At 45.5% G+C, this 17887-nt stretch overlaps 1 protein-coding gene across 1 annotated transcript in view; it reads left to right on the top strand.

Moving 5' to 3' along the window:
* LOC144118950 (monocarboxylate transporter 12-like) overlaps window positions 1-15581 on the top strand; it is a 41826-nt gene extending 26245 nt beyond the window's left edge. Inside the window, exons 3-6 of the mRNA XM_077651709.1 lie at window positions 3039-3282; window positions 6999-7142; window positions 11451-12302; window positions 14711-15581. Coding sequence (XP_077507835.1) covers window positions 3039-3282; window positions 6999-7142; window positions 11451-12302; window positions 14711-15201 — 1731 coding nt within the window. The 3' untranslated portion in view covers window positions 15202-15581. The remainder of the gene's footprint in view (window positions 1-3038; window positions 3283-6998; window positions 7143-11450; window positions 12303-14710) is intronic.
* The last annotated feature ends 2306 nt before the right edge of the window (window positions 15582-17887 follow it).

Genomic DNA, 17887 nt, shown 5'->3' with positions numbered 1-17887 from the left:
AGGAGAAGAAGAAGAAGGAGAAGAATGCTTAAAGGTGCTCTAAAGAGGAGTTTTAACTCGTCTCTTTATCGCGCGAACTCTATCTACACGATTCGGGCATTCTTAGAAACTGAGAATTATTGTGTTGTGCGGCCGATTGCCCTAATTAAGTCGGATTAAACGTCCCGGCTGTCTGCTTTCTTTTTAACTGAACGCGGTAGGTAGGAGGGGTCAACCAACGCGTGGAGTGCCTTTCTGCCAGTCCAGCGGCGGCTTCGCTTTCCCTTTTATTTTGTTTTTAGGTTTCTGTGATAAAACAGTTTCAGTCACAGACAATATAGCCACAAGTTAGGCCCACGGAAATAAAAATGCACGTGGACTCTGATTTACGTATCACTTCGCCGATGGAAGAGCGGCAAGCCGCCACGGCACTGGCTGACGCGTAGGTTGTCTCCTCCTACCAACCGCGTTGAGTTAAAAAAAAATAAGGCGGGAACCGAGACGTTTAATGCAATTTAATTAGGGGAATTGTCACGCAGGACAATAATAAGAAATTTCTAAGAATGCCCGGAACGTGTAAGTTCTCGCGGTAGAAAGACGAGTTCAGATTCCTCTTCAGTGCACCTTTAAGCTCCACCTTAAGGGTATGACGCGAACGGCTTAATTGGTTAACACCTATACAAGCAGAATTGTTCATTCCCTACTTAACATTCACTAATGCCTGGCAGCCCTCATAACGCCCCTGGCGCAGAACGGCAGTGGTTAAGCTGTGCGCCACTATTCTGTGACAGCAGGCGCTGCCACCGGTGGTGCTTGTGCGACCCATGTTACTCTTAGCAAGCAAGACCTCGCGACCAGTGATTAATTTAAAAGCCACCTGCTGTGGTGTTCAGTTCGCTCACAATTCGGTGGGCAGGCTGTGATGACGCCACAAGGTCACGTGACCTAGGTGACCCACCTGCCTCCTAGGCTTTTTCTCAGGGGATTTTTCGCGGATTTTGGCTGATGGTCAGCGACGCCCACCCGGAAATTTCTGCGACACGATCCCCTTAACGCCATCGCGTTAAACAGTGTCGGCGCCAGTCGTCCAGCCGCAGAGCTTCGCCAACCTGTTTGGCGCCATGCCTCCTTTTCTTCCGCATAAGCGACGATGAGCAAAACGTCGACCACGTCAGCGCTCGCAGAACCATGCCGCGTTCTTTTCTCGTCATCGCGGGGGATGATTACGGCGCGTCGGCAAAGCGCCCGCTTACAGGAGAAGCTTCAGGTAGCACTCTGGTGGGAAGCATATGTACATTTCATGCAGGGCTCTAAGGCGCCTGCCAGAATGAACGGCTTATTTCCTCGACGTTAACCAGCACATAAGTAGGACTACATAGGAGTGCCGCCACATGGGCAAAGCGACGGCTTCTAAAGTTTTCTGCCCTCGCGCCCTCGCCTGTCAACCCCACTAGTGTGGAAGATGCCGATCCGAGCTCGCCGCTTTCACTCGCAGTGTTCAAAAGTCCTGGAACTTAGTGTGTTACAGTTATAAATTAGTAACTGGAGGTTGGCGGGGACGGACAATCTATTCAAAGTTTGCGGATTTTTCAAACAATGGAGCTTACTGCCAACGACGGTCTTATTCGAAACTTAGCGCAGATGAGATAACTAAGGAACTAGAGGCATGACAGTACCCATTAGGCCTTTTCGCACGTTTTTGAACGCTCAGAACTGACTGCACATGCGAGATCTGTGGACACCTGCTATTGTCGCCAGCACTACTCTCTAGCGCTCGGTAGTGGCTTTCCCGTGGCCGCAGACATACACCAGTCCTCATGCCTTAGACACGTGCACGGTAAAAGAAAGGGCTAGGAAGGAGTGGAGCGTGGAACGCAACGGGGTGATGCGCGCTTCGGGCGCTGCGTTTCGAGAGCACAGATAGATATAGAAGCTTTGTGTACCCGCGGCAGGTGGTCACGAGCGAGAATGAGAAGCCGCTGAAAAGGGAGCAGCTGCATCGCGATAACCGTGCGCTCCAGGCATTCGTGTTGCCGGCTGCCGTAGTCAAGGGCGCGCTGCCGCTTGCTACTGCGCTGGGATAACGGACTTGATGCCACGAGAAGTCAAGCGTAGCAGGGGGCGGCACAAAGTTTGGTGGGTCGATGATATTAAGATCTTTGCAGGGGTACGGTGGCCGCAGCTAGCAAAGGACAGCCTTAATTCGAGGTACACGGGAGAGGCATTTGCCCTGCAGTGGATGTAGTCATGCTAATGATGACGATGGTCTGAGGGGAGAAAGCCGGCCTCCTACTGCTATGTCATTTGGTTTAACATATTGGGTATGACTGGACTGTGTTGTGAGGCCGAGAGCCTGTGGTAGAGGTCGGACTGCTCATCCCGGTGTGGGCAATCTGGGCTGTGCTTTTTTAATTTTAATTGGGTTTTGGGGAAAGTAAATGGCGCAGTATCTGTCTCATATATCGTTGGACACCTTAACCACGCCGTTAGGGAAGGGATAAGGGAGGGAGTGAAAGAAGAAAGGAAGAAGGAGGTGCCGTAGTGGAGGGCTCCGGAATAATTTCGACCACCTGGGGATGTTTAACATGCACTGGCATCGCACAGCACACGGGCGCCTTAGCGTGTTTCCTCCATAAAAACGCAGCCGCCGCGGTCGGGTTCGAACCCAGGAACTCCGGATCAGTAGTCGAGCGCCCTAACCACTGAGCCACCGCGGCGGGTGAAGGGCTGTACGAAATGGGCAGTATATTAAGCGTAATAAAGGAGCATATCTTTGCACTTTTAAGCCATATTTCTTCCTTCTTGTCTATGGTTCTGTCAGCGGGTGGATACTGTAGACTTTTTGCCTGTAGCCGGGCAGGATTTGAGCACAGGCTAGTGGTGATGCCCAACAGGTGGCGTGTTTTGCGCCAGAACTCTGGCAAAGAGATCGGAAGCTAGGCGATGGGCACTATTGTGCACTAAGGAATGTGCTCAAGATCTCTTCCAGAAAATATCACTGGCGTTTGTTTTTGCTTACCATTTTCTTGCCGCCCTCTCCTTCCTATGTGTCGTAACAGGCGCCAGGAGAGTGTCCGGGAGATGAAGCGGGTGCTTGCGATGACCCCCCTGAAGGTGACGAATCGACGGAACTTCGCTCGCACTGGCACGTGATCCTGATCGCTGCCCTGATGGATTTCGGACAGTCGGCTGTGTTTCGATCGTCGGGATTCATATATGTCGCCCTCATGGACCACTTCGACGTTGACCACGGCACAGCATCTTGGCCTGTCAGTGTACTGGGCACGATCGTGGACGCGGGAGGTAAGGTCGCGTTTGGTGTGATTGAGCTAAAGTGCATGAACCCACTACTGCGCTAATACTTTGTAATTGTATAAATTGCGCAACACACAAAAATGGAGCCGCTACTAAAATTTTTTTTGTGGTTCCTGTTTGTTTGTTCAGAAATGGAGCCAGAAAACTTTTATAAATTTTATGATAGCAGCGTCTCTGAGGAACAGTGCCTGCCGAAATCGCCAGCGGCGGCCAGACACGACAGCCTGCTCTACTGGTTCCATGTTTTCGTTTAAAGAATAGTGTAAAAGCTAAACCTTCGCCTAGAGTAAAGATACTCACGTGAGCCCTCAGCCACACGTGTGACCTCACACACGTACCTCAGCTTTTCCATGCGACCAAACTAAAAGAGTTTTTAGCGTGTATGCCAGCGCCAAAGTTCCAACAAGAATACGACAAGCACGGTTGAAGTCAGCGCTAGCCGAAAGTTAGTCACATAATATTGTATTCGTAGTAGGACTTCAACATGAACAGGCGAAGTCGAACGAAAGAATATACAAACGGATGCTGTGTGCGCATTCGCCTTTCTTCTGTCCTCGTCTGTTCACGCTTATATCTAGCTATGAAGCCTCTCCAATTATCCAGTTCAGCATCCTCTTATAGTTACGATTCTATGAAGAAAACACGAGCGATTGATAACTTTTAAACCTCTGGCGTTTTATTTGGCGTTATTTGCAAGCACTACCAAATTTTCAATGGAAGCTGCGTGCACTGTGAAAGAGAAATTATTATTATTCGTATTATTCGTAACAATATTATTCGTAATCTTCATGAAGCACCACAATGTAAACTCATGTGGCAAAGACCCAGAGGCGCCTTTTGGAAGGGGGGATTTAGAAAACGTGGCCGTTTGTCGGCGCCCACGTCGCCACAGTTGTCAATGGCATAGCGACACCAGCGAGTGATGCACCCTGGGCGGATATGGGGCGGCAAGCGTTCAAGTACTAAATCTTTCCGTCAGAGCACACAAAAACTATGTTATACAAGTCTTGTTGTTTTCAGTAATTACAGCCGAGAGTATCGGGAGTCCGGGACCATGTAGAACGCATTCAATGCGCACTTGGAAGCAGTTGGTTTTTGTTGTTAGGGAGAAGAATTTTAACTTGCAGCCATTACCATTTTTCACGGATAGCGCTAGTGACGTCATTGTGGAAGCCTCGACATGGAGAAAGTCGCCAGAATCGTGCGAAGAGTCAGCAGTAAAAAGAAGGGGATGAGAAAACAGGACAATCTAAGACTCATAGACAGTCATAGACCTTCATGAAGCACGACAATGTTAACTCATGTGGCACAGACCCAGAGGCGCCTGTTGGAAGGGGGAATTTATAAAATATGGCGGTTTGTCGGTGCCCACATCGCCACAGTTGGCAATGGCATGGCGACAGCAGCAAGTGATGTACCCTGGTCGGATATGGGGCACCATGAAAGACGTCAAGCCGGAGTCCAAGCACTCAGCAGGGAATTCAGCGGCAATCCCAGAGTAGTCTACACGGACGCAGCAAAGTACCGATACCAACGCAAAACAATCGCCGTTGTAACAGGCGATGGAGGGAAAGAAATAACCAGCGCAACGATAAACAACTCCAGCATTGTGGCAGCTGAAGAGGCCGCCATTGCTCTGGCAATATCGCACGGCAACGCAACAGGACAGAACCTTCCTATAGTGACGGACTCTAAACAAGCATGCGGAGACTACACAAGAGGCAGGATCGACAGCATCGCGTATCATATTCTACCACGAACTAAACAAGCAAGAGGTTCTACAAATCAACACCGTACTATGCAAAGCGTACAAAACGGCGCTCAAACTTCCAATGTCAAAACCAGCCGAAAAGCTAATGGCACTGGGAGTATCGCACAGCTTCGACGAAGAAGTGAAACGTAGTGCTCAGCTAGACAGACTCACTCAAACCAGAACGGGAAGACATGTAATTGAGAAATTAGTGCTGCCCTTGGGCACACAAAATAACAACGAACAAATTAATAATGAAGACAGAAACAACATACGGGTAGGACCTATCCCCAGACACAAGGGCCCCAATATACACCACGAAAGACGTCAAGCCGGATTCTGAGCACTCAGCAGGGAATACAGCGACAATCCCAGCGTAGTCTACACGGACGCAGCAAAGTACCGATACAAACGCAAAACGATCGCCGTTGCAACAGGCGACGGAGAGAAAGAAATAACCAGCGCAACGATAAAAAACTGAAGCATAGAGGCAGCTGAAGAGGCCGCCATTGCTCTGGCAATATCGCACGGCAACGCAACAGGACAGAACCTCACTATAGTGACGGACTCTAGACAAGCATGCAGAAACTACACAAGAGGGAGGATCGACAGCATCGCGTATCATATTCAACACACGACGAGAAGACATGGGTATGGGTTCCGGGACATGAGGGCATGAGAGGCAATGTGGCAGCAGACGAGTTAGCTCGAGGGTACGTCAACCGAGCAGACTCAACACTTTGCACCACGGGCACCTTTGACCCTGTTACCCCCCCGTACTCAGACATACTCGATCATTACAGGGGTCAGCGGAAACGGTATGCAGCCCCACACAAAAGGCTATCCAAAGAGGAGGCGGTAGACTGGCGCAGACTACAAACTGGTACCTACCCGCACCTGCACAAACTGCACAAGATTTTCCCTACACAATATGCAGACGAATGTCCGTAGTGCCAGCGTAAACCCACACTAGAGCAGGCCACATAGACCTGCCCTAAGGCAGAGTTAGAGCCTAAAGTAGACCACCCGAGTGTGATGAAGTGGGAGCACTTGCTGGCCAGCCAGGACGAGGAAGCGCAATGATTTCTCTTACGCGCAGCCACGCTGGCAGCTGTCAAGAGCAGCGTCCTGGTCCGAGGATCGACCACGGCGCCCAGTGAATTGTGAGGGTCAAGAACATTTTAAATTTGTCGCCAATAATTTTTCCATCCATCCATCCATCGACATGGAAGTTTTGTGACATTTTCGAGGTTATACGACATTGTTCTACCCGGCTTTTTTGACGCGGCTTCATGGGCCTTACACTTTACCCAAACCTCAGGAAAATGACGAGTTCGCTTTTCTCTTCTAGAAAAATGCAGCCGAGAGTTTCCTGTTTTTATATGACTTGTAATTGAATTTTGGTTTGGAAGCACTAATACAGATCAAATAATATATCGACCTATACTGCTTATTTCGGAAGCAAACATCTGTGTTCATAAAGCGCTTGATTGCTGCGTGAATGCCCATTCTTTTCGCCTCTCTGTAGTATGGACAACAAAGCCTTGAGACTGCCCCGCTAAGACGGGTCTAGCCCTATCGATGCGGCTCATCTAAGCCAAGTGCTTATTTCTCCACTTACACGGAGGTTAAATCCAACATTAAAGGTTACTTTTTTGCCGCGTTTCGTGCTTAATAAGAAAAACGGCCAGCGCCACTTTGACCGAAAGGGAAGCTCCTAAAACAGGCACTCGCCAGTGAAAAGGCACAATTACCACTCCGCGCCCAAACTTGCAGCCGTCCTGTCTGATAAAATAACAGGGCCATCGTTCATGAAAAGCTTGCGAAGGATTCTTTTATATGTGAGTGTCAATACGTGCAATTAGTTGTTGTACGAGGGGAATGTTAGAGCGCAAGAGATGAGGCTTTTTTACCTTCCGACTCTAATTTTAATTGTGCTACTCTTCCTTCCCAGGTATTCTGGCTGGCCCGCTGTGCCAGTGGTTCGGCGCCGGCCCTACGCTTAAAGCTGGAGCGCTCGTCACTGCAGTGGGGGTCATGGCTTCTGTGTTCGCGCCAAACATCCCCTGGATGGCGGTCACGCTAGGCGTTATCCACGGTGAGAAGCGGCGCAACCGCAAGGTTCTGGAGCCTTATATGACAATTCAATGACAATGGCAATCTGTGACTTGGAGAATGAAGTGTTTATATCTTGGCACTGCACAATATGTATATTTTGATGTCAGGTCGCGAAGTGAGGAACATTCGGAATATGACATCTGAGCCAGTGGTCGCACGCAGAGGGAGAGGTTTATGAAGCACTTGCGGTGAAATAATGTCAATTTTTTCTTTAGTGCTGGAAAAAATATTGCAGTAAATATTGAAGGACAGTCACAGGACACAAAATGAAAACTGAACAAAAGGTGATTGAGCACAAGACTAGCTCTAACTTTCAAGTAATGTTTTTTCATTTGAATTTAGTCTTTACCCTTACCTATTTTTCTTTTGTCCTGTCTTCATTTCGTGCGCTATATGAGCTTCATTTAGCCTTGAGGTACCAATTCTCCAAACGCGTTCTCTTCTCTGGTAGTTCTGATCGACAGGGCCTTCATGCACGCCTTGTATACAGTTTATCCAAGTCATTTCTGGGTCATGAAACTGGGAGTAAAGGAATTGATGACGAGCATTTATTCGTAGCTGCTTCCTGCATCTGTATGTAATAAATTGGTGAATTTTTTAAAGATATAATTGCTGCAAAATTAAATATAACTGGTTAGGCTAACTTAGAAACGTATAGAATTGATAAAGTAAAGGCTTACATAATATATAGAAAGTAAATCTATGCAGAAATTATAAATAACTACGTCATTCATTGGCATGCGCACCTTGAAGCTGTGAATGGTGGGCTACATTTTGTAGTAAATTAGCTTACAGCATGTTTTGAGATTTGTTTTGAGATGAGCGCTATGAGATTTGCTTTCAGAAATACGGTGGGAGGGGCGGTTGTCGCAGTAGTCTTAGGTTTTAATATAATTTTGGAGGGATGACCGAAAAATTTTACCAGCTACCATTCTTTTAGGCGCAGTATTTCAATCGAAATGTATCGAAGTGACAGGCTTGAAACAAGGTGTCGTTTTTGCTTTTAAGGGACGGGTGTTAGCCTTTGTGCATTTTGCAGCAGTGACAACTCAATCTTTTCTTTTGTTTCAGTCAGCTCCTTACCTATGAATCCTTTCAAAGCTGTTATTTGGATATCAGAGATTGACGTTCTGAAGGAAACAATACCAAGCGCGCACAACTATTCAGAAAATGCCCACAGCGTTTTTTGAAGATGCAATTACATCTTACATCAGTAAGAGACCGTTTAGAAACACCGCAAAAATATGCAAAGCTGTATATTTTAATAATAATAATAATACTTTTATTGACAATACTGAAACCCGAGTACATGTTTAGGCCTGCCGAAGCCATTGTTGGCTTGATGCGGCAGCGCATGGCCGGCTGCAAAACCATTCACAGCACACTAAAGCACAGGAGTTCACAGTGCCTATAACAATATTTTTTTCGGATAGCACAGAAACAGAACAAAGTGTGCGGACAAAATGATTGTAATAATGCTTGTCACAAGCACATGTCTATCAGGCCGCTATGGTATAGTGCGAATTGCACATGCAAAACGCAAGCAATAGAGGTAAACCTTGTCTAAAAATAAGATTGTCTAAAAATAAGAACACAAGTGTGGTTTTTAAACTGTTACGACTTAATAATTTCTTTAAGTTATGTTTACTTTTTGTAACAAAGGTGCTGGAGGGAAGCGTAAATTATTGAAGTAAGTAGAAATGTAATGAACGCACGTCATAGTGCCATACCCTGTGGACACACCGTGGCCTGTAAAAGCGACATTCGGGTCGTAAGCAACAGGAGGAAACGTACGGAAGTAGGAACTCATTAGACCAGAAGTATTTCAAAACAAACGTCTACATCAAAAGATTATTAAGATTCGGCACCGCAAGTGTTTTGAATCGACCTATATCAGCACTCAGACTTAAATTGTAAGTTATGTTCTTTAGAAGGGAGTGCAATATAGAATTTAATCTGTTGAGGCAGTGAACTGCACCGTGCCAATAAATTATTATTCCATATCGCAGTGTACTGTAGCCTAATGCATGTGTTATCGGTTTCCTTGCCGACAAAGGCGTCTAATATCTAATGTTGTACAGTAGGCATGGTACGGCGCGAAGTCTTTTACAAGCGTAAGCAAGGTGGCTGTTCTAAGAAAGGTGTCTCTCAAGATGCAAGCTTAGATACCTCACTAATGAGCAAGACTGTAGCGGTCTACAAGAGTAAGATGAGCAATCAGAACAGTCCAGAACAAGACGGTAGTCAAGGGTTGTCCTCTTCAAAGGGTTATGGAAGCACATTAATTGTCTCTTGGATACTTTTAAATTAAATAGGTTATTTCGAAACCAGTCCATCGCTTTTGTAGCAGTATGCTGGTTGGACAAAATTACGGCATAGGGGTTCTTGGCAGACGCTAGAATCAAAGTATCATCGGCATATTGGTAAAGATAACAGGTATCATGATGTGGAGGTCATTTAGGTAAAGATTAAATAATAAATGACTGATTATAAAACCCTGTGAAACTCCAGTTTTAATCACTAAAAAAGCACTGTGAACTTCCTGAACTGAAACAAACTAACGCCCATCTTGTAGGAAATTTCCTGCAACGACCAGGAAGCGCCCGCAAATCATTACAAAGAAAGCCTAAATTTAACAACTGACAGTGCTGAACACTATCGAAAGCTTTGATAATGTCAAGAAGGAGCCCGCAAGGCATTTTATTGTTATCAAACGAGAAATTCAGTGGATCAGGCAAATCTTCTAGAAGAATTTGAGTTGCTGGAAACCATACTGGCTAGGCGAAAAATGCTCTGATTGTAAGAAAGAGTGTCATCATTAACAATGAATATTTTTCAGCTTCTTGAGCAATACAAGGCAGAATTGAAATCAGACGATAATTTTCTATCCTATTACGCGCTCCGCTTTTATAAAGGAGTATAAGTATAGTTGTTTACGGTTTTACAGGACTATCACCACTTATAATAATGCGTTTAAGCAATGCTAGCAAAACATCTTGAATATACTTATATGCTCTAAGCAAGTCACTGGTAGAAATACTGCCAGTTCCAGGCTATTTATTACATTTTATGGGGGAAACAACAAACCTTAGGTCTTCCTGAGAAACTAAAAGCAAATATGCTGATCCACTAATACTGTGTCGCAAAGTGCAGAAACCTACATATGAGTTTGCATTGCTAGTTACACGAGAGAAGGAGCTGTTAAACTGATCAGCAGTATGAATGAATTTGAAGGAATGAATGAAGGAATGAACGCTAAATGAATTTGAAGGAAGGTAATTCTCTATATTATCGCGGGTACTAGTATCTGTCTGTTTGTTAATTAACGACGTGTTCTCTTCCAACTGAAACTGGCGGTTTAAATTTATCTCGAAAGTGTATTCCTTTCGCGCTGCTGACCATTACATTAAATTTATATCTCAATTGCTAAAATTTGCGTCGTAGGTAGGAATAATTCAGGGCTCGCTTAGACTAGGCTCAAAGCAAGTCCTTCACTTTTATTTCTGCGAGTATGTCACACGACATCCACTTGTCATCTAGGTTACTTTGTGTGATTTGCACTTTTAGTGCATATACCACTAACAAACATATTAAACCAGATAAAGACTATGGAACATGAAAACACTTCTTTTTCGGCAAGTAGCTTTCTCAGAATAAGCTTCAATTGTAGCTCAATATTGGCATATTCAAACGAACTCTTGGCTGTTGATATCCTTCTGTAGATAATAAAACATTTCGTCACATTTGTTTTCAATGTCTCCAAAAGCAGTGTTCTACAGCTTTTTGGCGCTCTCCCAAATATAATAGCTTGTGGAAAAATTTAAAGTGTCACAAATGTTATGAAAATATATTCAGACTACTTAAAATGTTAAATAGCAGAAGAGGATACATATTTTTGACAGCTCCTGTAAACGCGCACACATCTATACCGTCAGAAGGTGCGGCCCACCTGCTGAAAAATGTTTTATGATGCAATAAACTCAAGCACTTTTTCACACAAATATCACGCAGTTATCATACAAATAGAAAATTGTCATGCAAATGTCATTCATTTGTGCAAAAACTTACATTTGTCATACAGATTTCTCACAATCACTTAAAAATTGTATGACATTTGTATGACGAAACATGTAGGAGGTTGATTCATCATACAACTTTTATTAGCTGTGGTGCAGTTCAAATTTTACAAACATCTGAAATGTAAGCATTTTCTGACATTTTCAACGAAAACATAATTTTTTTGAAGACTTGCACCGAGGTAATAAAGATTGATTCGGTGTCCACGCAGGTGCGGGAGCCGGCACCGTCAGCATGACCATGCAAGTGTTTCTCAGCATGTGCTTCGTGAAGTACCGTGGAACTGCCCATGGCATCATGTTCATGGGTTCAATACTGTCGTCCCTGGTGGTACCCTCCGTCCTTTACTCCCTGGAGAGTGCGTACGGTTTCGACGGCTGCCTGCTTATTTTCGGCGGCCTACTCTTACACCTCGTCCCGATCAGCTTCCTCCTGCGCGCAAGACGACCGCCAGTCTCATCTCCTCGACAAGACCATAAGAGGAAAACTTCAGAAAACAACCAAGACGTCAACTTAAATATCGAAAAAAAGGAAGGCGCTAAGCGCGACTCCTCCACTAGTTCGTCCAGTACAAATGTGAGGCCGAGCGTATTGGAGAGCGCCGGCGTAGTCCTGCGGCTTCCAATGTTTTACGTAATTTTGGTTACGTGGACTGTGATGTGCTACAATGAAGACATATTTCTCACAACAATTGTCGACTTTGCCGTTGACAAAGGTATTTCAAAACAGTGGGCCGTGCCTCTTCTCTCGTATTTATCTTTCACGGACGCCATAGGACGCATCGGCCTGCCGCTGCTTGCAGATCGCAAAGTTGTCCGGCGAAGCACACTGGTGGGCGGGAATGCTATCCTCACGGCGGCCTCCATCGCCATTCTGCCGCAAGCCAATTCTTACGCTTTTTTAGTAATCGCCACTCTGCTTGCTGCGTGTTTCAATGGATGCGGCATGACAATGCATGGCGTGCTCATGGCGGATTATATTGGAATGGATCACCTGCCGGTGGGCTACGGCGTAGCCGGAATTCTTGTCGTTCCGCTGCTGCTCATCAAGCCGATTCTGATAGGTAAGATGTCCATCGATGTTAGTTTCGAAGGGTTAATTCGCCTTCTAAGACAACTAAACTGTCGCGTTTATCTTAAATAAAGTAATAAGGCAAATACAAATACCACTACAAGGTACGTATAAAGCCAAAAGTCATGCTGCTCGAGCTGGTGTTTTTCTAATTTTCGCATAATACGAATCAGAAGAAGGAATGCATGCACACTTCCTGTCTTTATATGCGCTTCGAATTTGAATGCGTAGCGCTGTTAGGCTACTCGCCTGTGGAGCAGAAACGTGGAGACTTACGAAAAGTGTTCAGCGTACGTTAAGGACAACGCATTGAGCTATGGTTAAGAAAATGGTAACGTTAAGAGACAGGAAAAGGGCAGAGTCTACTAGGGAAGGAACACGGGTTGATGACATCCTAGTCGAAGTCAAGCGGAAGGATTGGTCTGGAGAGGCATAAAATGCAAATGGAACAACCGACGGCTGTTAAGGGTAACGAACTGCGTTCCACGAGAAGGCAAGCGTAGCAGGGGGATAGGAAGGTTACGTGGGCAGATGTGATTTAGAAGTTTGCGGGTATAGGGTTACCTGAGCTCGCACACGACAGGGTTAAATGGAGACATATTGGGGAGGCCTCTGCCCTGCAGTGCCCGCCGTCAGGCTACTGCTGATGATGACGATGTGCAGCGCTTCACCGTAATAAAAAAGAAATATACATTACAAAGGTCAACATGGGTTAATGAGGGAAGAAATGTCTTGTTTATAAATAAAATACAGTAAAGCCAAGAACAGTTTTTGACTCAATGAATATTTTCTGGCAGTGAGTGGACAACAATATTGTAGCACTAATTTTGGCCGCTCAGGTTTCGTAAGCTGTTGGTATAAAACAAGATTAATCAGAACATTATCACACAAAATATGTTGTGACATGGAAATTGGTAAAAGCAGTTAAGACGGCTTGCGTGTGGGAATGCGAAAGGTTTAGTTTTCGCGTCGCCGAGTTTTTTTCATTAAAGTTCTTTCTGCGAGATGGTTCGTCTACGTGGTCTGTGGTGCGCGAAGACCGGCACACGTTTGGAAGTTCCAGCTGAACACAGTGCCTCTAGTGAAGGCTAAGCGCGCTACTCAAAAAGCAGGTGGTGTCGCATCTAAGGAGAGCCTCTGCAACGACCCTTCTAGGTCAAGCGCGCTGCAGCGCACTGTGTAGATAAGATGCCGCCAGCGAGAGAGTGCCTTGCGCGCGGGCTATCCTATCTTAGCTCCGAGTAAGGGGGATCCGTCAGAGGACGTCACTTTGCACGCCGTTTTTCCTCCTCAATTTAACAGAAATTTATTTTTTCAATGACAGGGTTCTTTGCAATATTCGTTGGCCTACGTCTCTACATAATAAATATCCCGTTGAACTAAAATTTAGTTACAAGTAAGCTCTTGATTCTGTGAAAAGCGCTCGGTGTTAACAGTGCACATCTGATGATCGCTCCCTTTAAGGGTGGACTTAAGTTTCATGGAAAAATATTTCCAAGCATCGCATACATGTTTCACGTATAAAAATCCACTTTCAGACGGTCCTACATAACAAAACATTGCGCGCAACTTGTCGCTCGTTCCAGAAAAATAAAATAAGAAATGTTGAGCACCTTTCTCCTGGTTCCTTTGTTCTGTCCGTTAAAGATAGTCGGTGGCGCTGCCCATCAGTATGCAAACCATGATTTTGAAACAGTCAAGCAGTTTTTGTTTTAAAAGATATCCTACTTGCTCACATTCGTTTTAGTACAAGTAGGGATAGTCTGCGTGTCCTAATAAATGCTCTGAGAGAGGCACTTAGGCAGGATTTGCGTCCATTAACCAAAGCGAAGTTTTATATTGCATTCTAACGTTGTAATAACGCGCTTTCAAAAATTAGCATTTGTCTACATGCTTGCTTGCCTGGGCGGGAAGTCTACGTGGCTCTTCCTTTTTTTCGCCGCTGGGGTATATAATGACTAAGTGTTTATGACAACCAGGTTGCAATAAATGAGAAGAGAACAAGCTAAATTGCTTAGAAAAAGGAACAACAAATATACTTAGTACTGGAACGGAATGGAAGACTGGTCTATACCTTTAACCTAGCACACTTCAGTTCATATTTATGAAATTTAAATGCGCTAATCTTCAACCATCTCTGGCTAGGTGTACTCGCACTGCTTGCTATTCATGTGGCAGTTTTTTCGTCCGCGTTACAATTCAGGTTGACAGTTTTTTAAAATACGGCCGCGTCCTGAGACGTCACATACGTTCTTTTCTGTTTTAGTTGGTCATCAATGACATTATACATAAGTATGTGTTGCAGTGTAGCTTAGGATGCCTCTATAGCCGAGAATTCTTTCATGATTTAAGCTCAAAGTAAGCTTCATACTGTTTTAATTGTTTTACCTCCACGCGCAGGTTACTTCCGGGACACACTGGGCTCGTACGACGACCTATACAGGCTGCTCGGAGCGATGCAGGTGGTCCTGTTTGTGATGTGGTTGGTGATTGCGTACCTAGAGCGTCGACGAAATTCTTCCTGGAGCACGCCTACGAAAGATAAAGCGGACACTGCGGACCCAAAAGATTCATACTTGGTATCGACTGTTGAAAGTTATCGTTGCCAGCCGACGCCGCCTCGCGAGTTTCCGGCACCAAAGCACTGCAACGGCTTCGCGGCGGCACCGAGAAGTAATCAAGAAGGCTGTGATTGGGCTACGAGCAAAACATTGGAATCCGTGGCGTACCCTGATGGAATAAGTGGTCGCGACCGGACCGTTCAGAACTGTGATAGCTTAGTACTTGCTAAGATTGCTAGCAAGCGGCAGCCGGTGTGCACGACAGCAGTGTCGAACTACGGAAGCGTGGTTGATTTCAACAGCGAGCGGAAGATCGTCGGCGGTTCCTGAGTTGATGTCACATTACAGATTCTGTGGCCTTAAGTAGCTTTGTTGTTACAAGAAATAAGCCAGAAAAACACTGTACGTGGCGCTCGACTGTGGGCCACGCACAGTCGTTTTCTCGCTTCGTCCGTTTAACCACTCAGCGCATTCAAGGTACGGAGTCGTGCAATGCCAACTATCCTCTTCGCCTTGCCACATTACAGGCTCTGACACCTCTTATCTTTTTGTTTCACACGGCATAGAGCAACATCGTTTTGGTGTAGGCATAAATGAATGTTTCGTACGTGTCTGTATGCAGTACCTTGACTTCTTAGTTAGCACTATTCAAGCAGAACTTTTTTTACAGACGAAATATATATTTGAAAAAATAAATTGGCCGTTGTCAACAACGGCACATCAAATACAGCCTGCCTTATTTTCTTTAGAACTCAAAATCTTTCTTTACCTTTCTCTCGAAGGACAATATTATATAGACACATCCACGGCGCAGGAGTTCACCTTACAAATCACGAAACCCAATCGCTGCATCCTTTATCTAATACTCACTAGGAGAACCAACGGCAACGAGAGCTGTAGAGCGATCCTTCGCGCACGACCCAAGCTCGAAGTAAAACGACCTACGTGAATTAAGCACACTTGTGGCCACTGCTCGCTGCCCACACCACACCAGTATTGATTAACAACCTTACTGCGCACGCCGCAGCCTCAACCCACCGACACAAACCGACTAATAGATGGGGTGCACAATAAAGTTGTTCCACCTCTCTCTCTGGAACTCATTACCAACAAAGCTGATTATCGAGGGAGATCATTTTTGGCCATCTGGATAATAATTTCAGAGGTGAGCACACAGCTCTTAATCACGACTAAAAAGTACGTCGCTGGCGCTGGGCCTGTTGAACGAGGGCAAACGGCAACGGAAACTTGCGGTCCAAAAATACTCTCTGTTTGCCCAGTGAGTACACCTTCCGTCCAGACACCCAAAATCACACGATTTCTGCTGTCTTCCCATTCCAAGGGCAGAGTAAGCAATCTAAAGACAATGGTCAACCTTAAACATTGTGCCGTTTTTTGAAAAATTAACTTGACTATGGCTTATATTTTAATAGTCCATCTGCCTTTAGTTACTTTCTTCACTCACAAGAGATTGCGAGTAGTTATTATTTATTTTCGACTGCCACTTAAAAGAGATAGTGGCAGTTTAAACACAATGTATATTATTCCATGTGCCTCAACAAAAGTGGTAACACCGAGCTAGTCATTAATAATTTGCCAAATGCCGATACGTGCAGTGAGTGTGGTTTTTCTCGTCCAGCTGCAATGTGTTCTATGCGTACTACGAGCCTGGAACTGACCTTACTCACAGAATTTGGTCACCGAAGAAAACTAAAACGTTATATAGATTCCAATATCCTCGTTGAATGCAAAATATTGGAGGCTCAGCGGTTATGGTAATCGGCTGCTGACGCCGAAAGACGCAGGTCCGATCCCGGCTGCGGCGGTCGCATTTTCGATGGAGGCGATATGCTAGGGGCTCGTGTACAGCGTAATGCCAGTGCACGTTAGAGGTCCCTATTGGTAGAAATTATTCCGGAGCCCTCCACTGCAGCATCCCTCAAAGGCTAAGTCGCTTTGGGTCGTTAAACCTCATAGAACCACAGAACAATGGAAGCAAAACAAGGTTTACTCGTACGCGTCGTACACGTTGGGCATATAATAGCACAGAGCAGCGTTCCTCTCTTTGAAGATAGCATTTGCATGTGAATGGTACAGGAGGCAGCACTGCCGTTCAAGGAACCTTTCACTGAGGACATTTATAAAAGATTGGTGTGTCTGTTCAGTTCTTGGATAAAGGCGAACTATACGACCACCCCGGCTCTGCGTGCACTCTTCTTCAGTTTGCATAACTTGCCCTTATCGAGCAGCTGTGCGTACCCGATTTGTGAGGAAATCAGGTACACGTGCCGTCTTTATGTTACTATGTTACTATCATGAACTTCCTCTGCCTATGAGTCATCGAGCGAGAGTGGCGAGATGAAGGTACGCCTGACGCACATAATGCGAGGTACTTTTTGCAGCTGCGTCTGTACTCAAAATGCCTCATAAAGGAAAAACGCGGGAAAAAGAGTTCGTTGCACAGATGCAGTGATCTGGACTGTAAGGTTGTGCTCCTCGTGCCAGGGAATGTACGGAGCAGTATTTCAGCGGAGAAGTCCGATGCTCGCTATACGATAAAGTCGTCTCGAAAAACTGACAGCCTTCAAACAGAGTGCACTGCAAGAAATGCAACCACAATATGAAGAATGCACGAATTGTATCACTGAATAATAGCGGGACTGAAGGACACCATCCGTATACAATGATGAGTGTGTTCACAGAGCGTTTTGTGCACTTTTCGTCTTTAACTATAGCATTTACGCCGGGCCAAAGGCACCGCCAGGACATAAATTTTGAGTGATTCCTAGTCAGTAGCTAACAACCCTTCGCTACGAATGTTCTAAAAAGGCCGCCTGTTCTAAAGTGTCAGGACAAAGTCCGCTTAGCACACATTATATATGGCTGCAAACCGGGTACACGAAGTGTTCTGCAGCAAGAATTCTCCGACAGTTCTAGCCGGTGCTGCACCATACTATGAAATTGCCGGCGGCGCCACCGTTCACCATTCGAAAATATCAGCGTCACCGCTTCCGTC

This window comes from Amblyomma americanum, chromosome 2 (genome assembly GCF_052857255.1).
Source record: "Amblyomma americanum isolate KBUSLIRL-KWMA chromosome 2, ASM5285725v1, whole genome shotgun sequence".
In the NCBI taxonomy this organism is placed as follows: Eukaryota; Metazoa; Arthropoda; class Arachnida; order Ixodida; family Ixodidae; genus Amblyomma; species Amblyomma americanum.
The sequence above is the reverse complement of the archived record's forward strand: the minus strand, read 5'-3'. Positions and strand labels throughout refer to the sequence as shown.